This window comes from Pelodiscus sinensis, chromosome 1 (assembly GCF_049634645.1).
Source record: "Pelodiscus sinensis isolate JC-2024 chromosome 1, ASM4963464v1, whole genome shotgun sequence".
Taxonomy (NCBI): domain Eukaryota; kingdom Metazoa; phylum Chordata; order Testudines; family Trionychidae; genus Pelodiscus; species Pelodiscus sinensis.
The window spans coordinates 151,018,095-151,027,318 of NC_134711.1; the positions used below are offsets into that span (position 1 = coordinate 151,018,095).

A 9,224-nucleotide genomic window follows, 5' to 3' on the forward strand; every position below is an offset into this window, starting at 1 on the left:
TTCCTGTATAAAGTCACCATCCACTAGCTCCAGTATTCGCGGTCCTTCTGCCTCGCCCTCTCGTGGGCCGGGGCGGGGGTCCCCAATCATACCCTCCTCTCTCTGGGGAGGCCCTCGTTCCCGCCATGCGTTCAGGGCCCGGCGGAAGCCCCGCCAATCCCGTCCTAGGAGCGCGGGGTACACTAGCCTAGGGGCGACCACCACGTAGCACCACTCTTGGCGGTCCCCATCCGATATCTGGGCCCACGCAGTAGCGTATTGGTGGGAATCGCCGTGTATGCACTGCACCCAGACCGGCGGGCCCCGTGGTCCTCCCTCCGGGAGTAGATCGGCTCTTATAATCGTCTGGCTGCAGCCAGAGTCCACAAGGGCTACCACCGTCTTATCCCCTATCCCTACGGTCCTTAATATCCTACCTTGCCCGTCGCTGGCCTCAGGTTCGGCCCCCGCCAAGGCCTGGGCGTAGGAGCAGTCCATATAGGGGCAGTCCCGGATGAAGTGCCCCTCTTGGCCACAGCGGAAGCAGGTCCCGCGGGCCGGAGGTGGGGTGCCCGGCCTCTGACGCCGGGGGGGTTCAGGCCGGGGTTGCGGTGCCTCCCGTGGCCCCTCCTCGCCCCGCGCTGGCCTCACTGCGGCGGCCCATCTCCGCGGCCCGTCCCTCTCTGGGCTCCTTCTCCTTTGGACTCCTCGTCCGATGTCGAGACGCGGTGAGGGGGTGGCTTTCCGCCCGCGGTCGCGCCCGTCGGCCCGTTCGGCGGCCTCATAGTCTGTCATCAACTCCACGGCTTCCTGGAGGGTGGAGGGATGGTGTCTGCGGACCCATCGCTGTCCGCCGGCGGGGAGGATGTTGACGAATTGTTCCAGGACGACTTGTTCTGCCACCTGGGGCCCCGTGTGTTGCTCGGGCTCCAGCCAGCGCCATGCGGCCTCTCTTAGCTTCTGGGCCATGGCCCGGGGGCGAACCTCGGCGCTGTAGGGTTCACCCCGGAACTTCTGTCGGTGCGTCTCAGGCGTGATCCCCATTTGGTCGAGTATGGCCTCCTTCAATCGGTAGTAATGTAGGGCCTCGCGGTCACTTAAACCCCTATATGCTAACTGAGCCGGGCCCGTTAGGTATGGGGCCAGTATTGTAGCCCAGTGGGATTCTGGCCACCGGGCTACCGTCGCCACCCTCTCAAAGGTGGCGAGGTATGCCTCAGGATCGTCAGCCGGCCCCATCTTAGTTAGCCGTATGGGCAGGCGTACCACCTCCCCCTCTCCGGCTGGCCCCTCCTCTTCGGGGCACGTTGGACTCAGGGGGGTCACCATTGCCGGTGGATATCGTCTCATCCACTCTTCCTGTTGCGCCTTCATTTGCTCGGCTACCTCCCGGATCAGTTGTTTTTGCTGCTCTTGTTGCTGGGTGGTGAGCTGCTGGATTAAGGCTGACTGCTGCTGTTGGCTTTGCCTTTGGGTCTCCTTGACCCACTCCATGAATTGCGCCGGATCCATGGCGTGTCCCGGTGCAGTTCTCACTCCCCTTTTTCCGAAAAACACCACAAAACACCCCCCTGTTAGTGCTCCCTAAACCTTCTCACACCCCCTTTCCCTTCCTAGGGGGGGGGCTGGGTTCGTGAGTAGGTGTGTGTTTTTTTTTTTTTTTTTTTTTTTTTTTTATAATCGCCCCTTACATCCGGGGTAGGATCCCCACTATGCCCATGTTCTCCACCATCTGTGACGCCCCCACGCCGCCCCGCGGCGTTTGCCCAGAGGGCTCGCTATGGTCCTTGAGTCTCGAGCTCCCTCGGCTAGTCTTTTCCGTGCTTTCGTCTTCGGTTTCCCCCCCGCAACAACGCAGGAGGGGAAGGGGGGCCCGGGCCCGCCCACTCTCACGGGCCCCAGCCCAGGGCCCTAAGGGTTCTGGTCCAAGTGACCCGAACCCGGCTGACGGGGTTCGACCCCTTAACTCGCCAGCCCACCAGTCATCCCTGACTCTGCCCTGGGCTGCTTCCTTCCCCTCGTGCTCCCGAGCTCACCAGTTCGCCGCCGTCAGGGGTACCCGCGAGCCTGGGGGTAGTCCGCTGTCTCGGCGTTGCTCCCCTGTCCGGTGTGGGGCTGTGCGGCGGGGTGCGGAGCCGCGCTGCGCTGCTCTGCGCCGCTCTCCACGGCGCTGTCCTCCGCCCGCGGTCGGCGGCCCCCCCTCCCCTTGGGGCCGCGGTCCCATTTTAAAGTTGGCGCCGGGGGCGCGGCCCCGGCGTCCTGCGCCGCCCCCGCCCTCCGCGCCGGGGCGTCTGTCCGTTGCCAGGGCAACGGGGCCTAGGCTCCGGCGCGCCCGGATGACGTCCTCCGGGGCGTCGGAGGCCAACGCGTTCCTCGCCGCCGCCGAACACCGCGGGCAGCGGCGGGGGGCGCTCCGCCTCCCGCTGTACAGGGCGGCCGGTGCGGGGCTCTCCGCCGAGGGCGGGGCTGCCCCGTCACAGTTCCCATAATAGAAGAACTAGAGGACACCAAATGAAATTAATGGGTAGCAGGTTTTAAACTAATAAAAGAAAGTTCTTCTTCACACAGCATGTAATCAACCTGTGGATCTCCTTGTCAGAGGAGGCGGTGAAGGCTAGGACTATAACAGAGTTTAAAGAGAAGCTAGATAATTTCATGGAGTTTAGGTCCATAAAAGGCTATTAGCCAGGGGATAAAATGGTGTCCCTGGCCTCTGTCTGTCAGAGGCTGGAGAGGGATGGCAGGAGACAAATTGCTTGTTCATTGTCTTCGGTCCACCCTCTCTGGGGCACCTGGTGCTGGCCAATGTCAGAAGACAGGATACTGGGCTAGGTGGACCTTTGGTCTGACCTAGTACGGCCATTCTTATGTTCTTAGGAATGAGGCTCAAATCCCCAGTGGGGCACACCAGGGAGACTGTTACTGCCTGCAGAACTTGCTGCCAGGCTTGCAGTAACAGGTCTAGGAGAAGCACCAGAGTGCCCAGGTGCGGCTCCGGCTCCATACTGCAGAGTGCTCTGGTGTCCTGAGTGAGGGCAACCAGAGCAAGCAGAGAAAAAAATGCTTTGCTGTCCTTCAGTGAGGTAGGCAAGCAATCTGGGAAACCTTAGAACCGGCTGTCCGGGGGAGGAAGGTGCGGGGTGCGTCCCTCTAAGCACATCTTAGATAGCCTCAGGCAGCAGCCACACAAGGTAACTCCTGACCTGATGCCCAGCCAGAACCGGTTCTGGCTGGCCTTACATGCGATTCAGCGTCCCGTGGACGTGCTATTTTGAAATAGCAAAATGCTATTTCAAAATGCATTTTGTGTCTAGATGCATTATTTCAAAATAAGCTATTTTGAAATAATGCTGTAGAGTAGACATACCCATACTGACCTATCAAACATGTTTTCTTTGAAGGTAGTCCTCTTTCCCTTTTCATAAGTAATTCCTGTTTAACTAAAAAAAACAAAAACAAACAAAATGAATAGCAGAGTTCACATTAGCTGTGTTTCCATATTCTAAATGCTATTCCATTCCTTAATGTAATTGCTATTTGATTGTCTTTTAGAAAAAAGGCCATTCTCTTAGAGTTGTCTATTGAGCTTCCCAGCTAACAGCTTTTTAGGATAAACTGCTGCTATAACTTGGCTGAACAATGATGTCTAATTCCATGTTAGGGAATAAACAAATAAATTCATGCGACGAAGCTCTTGCCATCCGTTGTGAGTATGTAAGGTGGTCAATTTGTTGGGGCCTAAGAACTAACCCTAGTTTTTACATTCACTCTATTGCCTCGAGAAAAACTCAGCTATACTGAGGTCAGTTCCTTATCTGTAAAATGGGGATGAGAATAATATTGGCTCTCCAATCCTATACAGAGTGTTAGGGAAAATCTGTAAGAATTAAATAGCTCCTAGATAAAAAGAAAATATCTTTTTTAGATTCAACAAGCCCTGATATAGAACATAGGCATGATTAGCGACCTCTGGTGTTAAAAAAAAGAATGCTTGTGGCAGAGGTTAAACAGCAGTCGGTCCTTAAACAATCTGTATACCCTTCTCTTTTGGTTTTTAATTAAATTAAATAAAATGAAACAAATGTGATGTATGGTTTGAAAACTCCCATGCTGTCTCATACCAGGTAGCAGTCTTGACCCAATATGACAGTCTGAACCTTGGTGGGTAATCTCTGGGGATACAAAGAACATGATTTGATGGAAGTCTTTAAAAATACCATATATCTGTACACATTCTGAGACAGACAATTCTGAAATAGGGCACAGCCAGTAACAAAAAGAGGGGCCTTTTGGTTTGAAGACCTCTCCAGCTTCCAGAAAACCATAGTGTTGGTGGGAGGGAGAAAGCAGAGTTCTCTGTTAGCTGGGGACCTTTAAACAAAAGCAGTCATATTTATCAGATATAAAGCTGGAACTAACCATCACTACTAGCAAGAATGTAGTGAGGAGTACTTAAACTTCAATGTAGTTGTCCCCATTAGTCTATCATGAATACACCCTAGCACACTCCCTATGGACAAGACACTAATTTTCTGTGCAAGGAGGTCCTTAATACTTAATGTTGTAAATCCCTCTGATGTCTTTGGAAGAAAGAAGCTTTGTACAGCAATGTATTTATTATTATTATTTTATTTTATTATTATTTTTAAACATTTGTTTTTATTGAAAGCCACTCCTTCAGTGGTGATTAATATTTATGATGAGTGTAATAATACTACCCAAGCTTTGTTCAATATATTTAATTTTTTGGACAAAAGCATAGTTATTCTATAGAATGACATCAGATAATTTTTCATTGTACATTTGAAATGAGATTATTGAAATATAGAAATAATTTCTATATGGAAGGCCCCCAAAATGAACAACAAAACAATACAGATTAGTGTGATTACTTTTGCTAGAGGTATTGCTATAGGTATACATGAAAGTGGACGTATTGTTGCTAGAGATCTGCAGTGATTAATGAATTATTACAACAATTTGTTTTGAATTCTGTGGACCCTCCCCACAGTAGAATAATCATGATAGAGAGCCAATTTTTATGAACGCAAAGTTTACTCTTTAAAAAAATCTTTTTAGCAATATATGATTAAGAGCAATAGTTCAACTCTTATCTACACGTGGAACATAGTGATCTTAATAATGGAGATGACCTTTGATTTTCTCTGCAATGTGGATGTTAAAGAGGTGAAGTTCCTTGATGGTACCTAACAGGAAGTGCTGCACCCATAAAAGCCAATTTGGTAGGAAGGAGTGAATTGTCTGATCAAAGGTAATGAAGGAGGAAGAAATTCTGAGTAGAAGAGAGTGAGTGTTTATGTGTGTCTAGTGGTGGTGAACAACAAAAGAAGCGTGACGTATATATTTGGTATTGGAAATCTATATTTTCTAATTTTTTTTTCAGGGGAAGCCACCTGGACTAATTCCCCTTTCTTACTAAGTAACATTGGGTATGTCTACACTACAAAGTTAGTTCGAACTAACGGACGTTAGTTCGAACTAACTTTGATAGGCGCTACACTAGCGCTCCGTTAGTTCGAACTTAATTCGAACTAACAGAGCGCTTAGTTCGAACAAGGTAAACCTCATTTTACGAGGATTAAGCCTAGTTCAAACTAGCTAGTTCGAATTAAGGCGTGTGTAGCCCCTTAATTCGAACTAGTGGGAGGCTAAGGCTTCCCAGGTTTCCCTGGTGGCCACTCTGGCCAACACCAGGGAAACTCTATTGCCCCCCTCCCGGCCCCGGAGCCCTTAAAGGGCCACGGGCTGGCTACACAGTTTGTACCAGTTGCAAGGCTGCCAGCACCCGTGCCAGCAGACCCTGCACCTGCCACACTATGAGCCAGCCACCCGAGGACACCCAGCCGTCTACTGCTCCCCAGGACCAGCCTGGCGGCTCCCAGGAGCCTGCCCGGGGATGCAAAAGGCGGGCGCCCGCTTGGTCAAGTGTGGAGATCGTGGACCTCATCGAGGTTTGGGGGGAAACCTCCAGTGTCCATGATCTCCGCACTAGCCACAGGAACGCGGCCGTCTACGGCCGCCTGGCTGCCAGCCTGGCCGCCAGGGGCCACCAGCGCAGCCGGGAGCAGGTGCGCTGCAAGGTGAAAGACCTGCGGCAGTCCTACTCCCAGGCCTGCCAGCCAGGGGCCGACCCGGAGGCCTGCCCCCACTTCCACGCCCTGGACCGCCTCCTGGGGGCTCATGCCGTCCCTGCCCCCCCGGGACGTGATAGACCCCGGGGCAGAAGGACCGCTCCAGGAGACGGAGGAGGAGGAGGAAGGCTTTGAGAGCCAGGAGCCTGCCGCCAGCCTGCCCGGGACCTGGGACCCCCGAGGCACCCCACAGAGCCGCTCGCCTGTGTCGTCCGAGGCCGGGGAGGTGTCCACATGTGAGTACCATCATGTTCCCCTTATGTGTACGGGGGGCTGGGGCGAGAGGGAGCCCCGGGACCGTGCGCCTGGGCCTTGCCCACCAAGGAGCAGCAGCTGGGGATCCTGCAGGGGCCCTGGCCTTGCAGAGGGGAGCTGGGTTTCACACACCTGGGCCCCTGGGGTAATTGACCGCTGGTCTTGTTGCACCACAGCTGCAGCACCTGGGCCTGCAGGGCGCACCACACCGCCTGCAGCAGCTGCCCGTGCCCGGGCAAGCAGGAGAGCCAGGAATGAGGAGGACTACCAAAGGCAGCACTTCCGGTTCCTGGATCACCAGCTCCGCACCCAGGACCACTGGGTCCAGGAGGACCTGAGGCTGCGCCGGAGGAGTCTGGAGGCCCTGGAGGAGCAGGGCCGTGCCCTGCGAGGCCACCTCCAGAGCCTGCTCAACCGCTTCCCATTTCCTCCTCCTGCTGCTCCCCTTGCTCCCCCTGCTCCTCCTGCTCCCCCTGCTCCCCCTCCTGCTCCCGCCCCTGCTTCCTCCACACCCCCTGTCCCTCCTGCTCCCCCCCCCCACAACCATTTCCCACCGACGCCCCCGGACCCGCAGTGTGGTGAGATGGGAGAGGCAGCCGGACTCCCAGCCCTGAGCTTTCCTTTCCCTTCCTCCCTTCCCTCCCCTTCCAGCTCCCTCCTCCCTGGTTTCCCCCTCCCCTCTCCCACCCTCATTCCTCCCTTTCCCCACCCCAGTTATGTGAAATAAACATACGTTTTTGTTTGAAAAACAGGTGTCTTTATTTTACAGTAGGTAGGGAGGGGAAAAGGGAAGGGGGGTAGGATGGAAGAAGGCCCCAGTGGGGCATGCAGGGAGAAGTCAGTCCTCCTCCTCCACCAGGAAGCTCTCCCGCAGGGCTTCCCGGATCCGGACGGACCCCCGCTGGGCTTCCCGGATGGCGGTGGTGCGGGGCTGACCGTAGTGTCCAGCCATGCAGTCAGCCTCAGCCATCCAGGCTGGCAGGAAAGCCTCCCCCTTCCGCTCACACAAATTGTGGAGCACACAACATGCTGCCACCATGGGAGGGATGTTGTGCTCGGCCAGGTCCAGACGGGTGAGGAGGCATCGAAAGCGGGCTTTCAGTCGCCCGAAGGCCCCCTCCACCACGATGCGGGCCCTGGTCAGCCTGGCATTGAAGGCCTGGCGGGAGGGATTGAGGTGCCCCGTGTAGGGCTTCATGAGCCAGGGCTGCAGTGGGTAGGCGGCATCCCCCACCAGGCACACGGGCATGTCCACGTCCCCGACCCTGATGTGGCGGTCGGGGAAGAAGGTCCCAGCCTGCAGCCGCTGGCACACGGAGGAGTTGCGGTACACCCGGGCGTCGTGTGCTTTGCCGGACCAGCCCACATTAATGTCCGTGAACTGTCCCCTCACGTCATACACGGCCTGCAGGATCACGGAGAAGTACCCCTTGCGGTTCAACTACCGGGACGCCTGGTGTTCCGGGGCACGGATGGGGATGTGCGTCCCATCGATGGCCCCCCTGCAGTTGGGGAAGCCGAGGGCGCCGAAGCCCCGGATGACGGCGTCCGGGTCGGCGAGGCGGACCACCCTGCGGAGCAGCACCCGGTTGATGGCCTTGACCACCTGCGGAGAGAGACACAGCAAAGCGCCAATCAGTGGGGCGCCCGGGTGGCTGGGAGCGTTCGTGCCCTGGCAGTGCCCCGCGCCCCACTCCCGGAAGCAACCCCCCTGGCGGCGTGTAGTACGGCCGGGACAGACCGACCCCTCCGGTGCGGAGCGCTTTCGCCTCCTCCCGCCCCCCCCCTTTGTCCCTGGGGCGGCCCATCCCCTCCTCGCAGCCCCCCTCCCCCCCTGGCTCGGTGGCCGACGAGTGCCATACCTGCATGAGCACTGCTCCGACGGTGGATCTCCCCACGCCGAACTGGTTCCCGACGGATCGGTAGCTGTCCGGCGTGGAGAGCTTCCAGAGGGTGATGGCCACACACTTCTGGAGGGGGATGGCGGGCCTCATGCGAGTGTCCCTTCTGCGCAGGGCAGGGGTGAGCCACTCGCAGAGCTCCAGGAAGGTGTCCCTCCTCATCCTGAAGTTCTGGGTCCACTGTCGGTCCTCCCAGCGCTCCAGGACGATGCGGTCCCACCAGTCGGTGCTGGTGTCCAGACGCCAGACGCGGCGGGGCACGCCGGTGCCGGGGCGCCGCCGCAGCTCCTCCACGGCCCCCAGGGCAGCCAGGCAGAGAGGCAGGGGGCTGACGTGCACCATGAGGTGCCAGGCAGCCTCGAGCCATTGGTGGCAGGCTTGCAGCAGCAAGTCCAGAAAGTGCACCAGAAGGTGCAGGGCGAGCTGTGGCTCCATGTTGCCACCTGCGGCGGCCCCCCCGAAGGGAAGCACCGACACAGACGGGCACAGAGACCAATGCTTTGCTGTCCCTCGGCGAGGTTGGCAAGGAAGCAGGAAAAGCTGAGAACTGGCTGTCCAGGGGGGTCCCTTTAAGCTCGAGCCTCAGATAGCCTCAGACAGCAGCCACACAAAGCAACTACTGACCTGATGCCCTGCCAGAACCAGTTTCAGCTGCCCTTAAATGCCCCCCTGCGTCCAATCAGTGTGGACGCGCTAGTTCGAATTAGCAAAACGCTAATTCGAACTAGTTTTTAGTTCTAGATGCGTTAGTTTGAATTAGCTTAGTTCGAATTAACTAATTCGAACTAAGTTAGTTCGAATTAGCGCTGTAGTGTAGACATACCCATTTAGAATTGAAAACATATTGCAAATTTAACTGAGGAGTCCTGTGGCACCTTAAAGACTAACAGATTTATTTGGGCATAAACTTTTGTGGGGAAAGACCCACTTCATCAGA

General features: G+C 56.0%; 1 protein-coding gene across 1 annotated transcript; it reads right to left on the reverse strand.

Moving 5' to 3' along the window:
- Positions 1 to 7,187: 7,187 nt before the first annotated feature.
- On the reverse strand, positions 7,188 to 8,999 carry LOC142826875 (uncharacterized). The gene is made up of 2 exons (XM_075919826.1): positions 8,249 to 8,999; positions 7,188 to 7,992 (listed from the first exon to the last, which is right to left on the reverse strand). Exons 1-2 carry the CDS (start codon positions 8,720 to 8,722, stop codon positions 7,828 to 7,830), a joined length of 639 nt encoding a protein of 212 aa, XP_075775941.1. The 5' UTR covers positions 8,723 to 8,999; the 3' UTR covers positions 7,188 to 7,827.
- Positions 9,000 to 9,224: the final 225 nt, after the last annotated feature.

Excerpts from the sequence above, each read along its gene's own strand:
- LOC142826875 (XM_075919826.1), bottom strand. The coding sequence starts at position 8,722 with ATGGAGCCACAGCTCGCCCTGCACCTTCTGGTGCACTTTCTGGACTTG. Across the intron at positions 7,993-8,248 it reads TCGGAGCAGTGCTCATGCAG|GTGGTCAAGGCCATCAACCG; the intron begins GTATGGCACTCG and ends CTCTCTCCGCAG.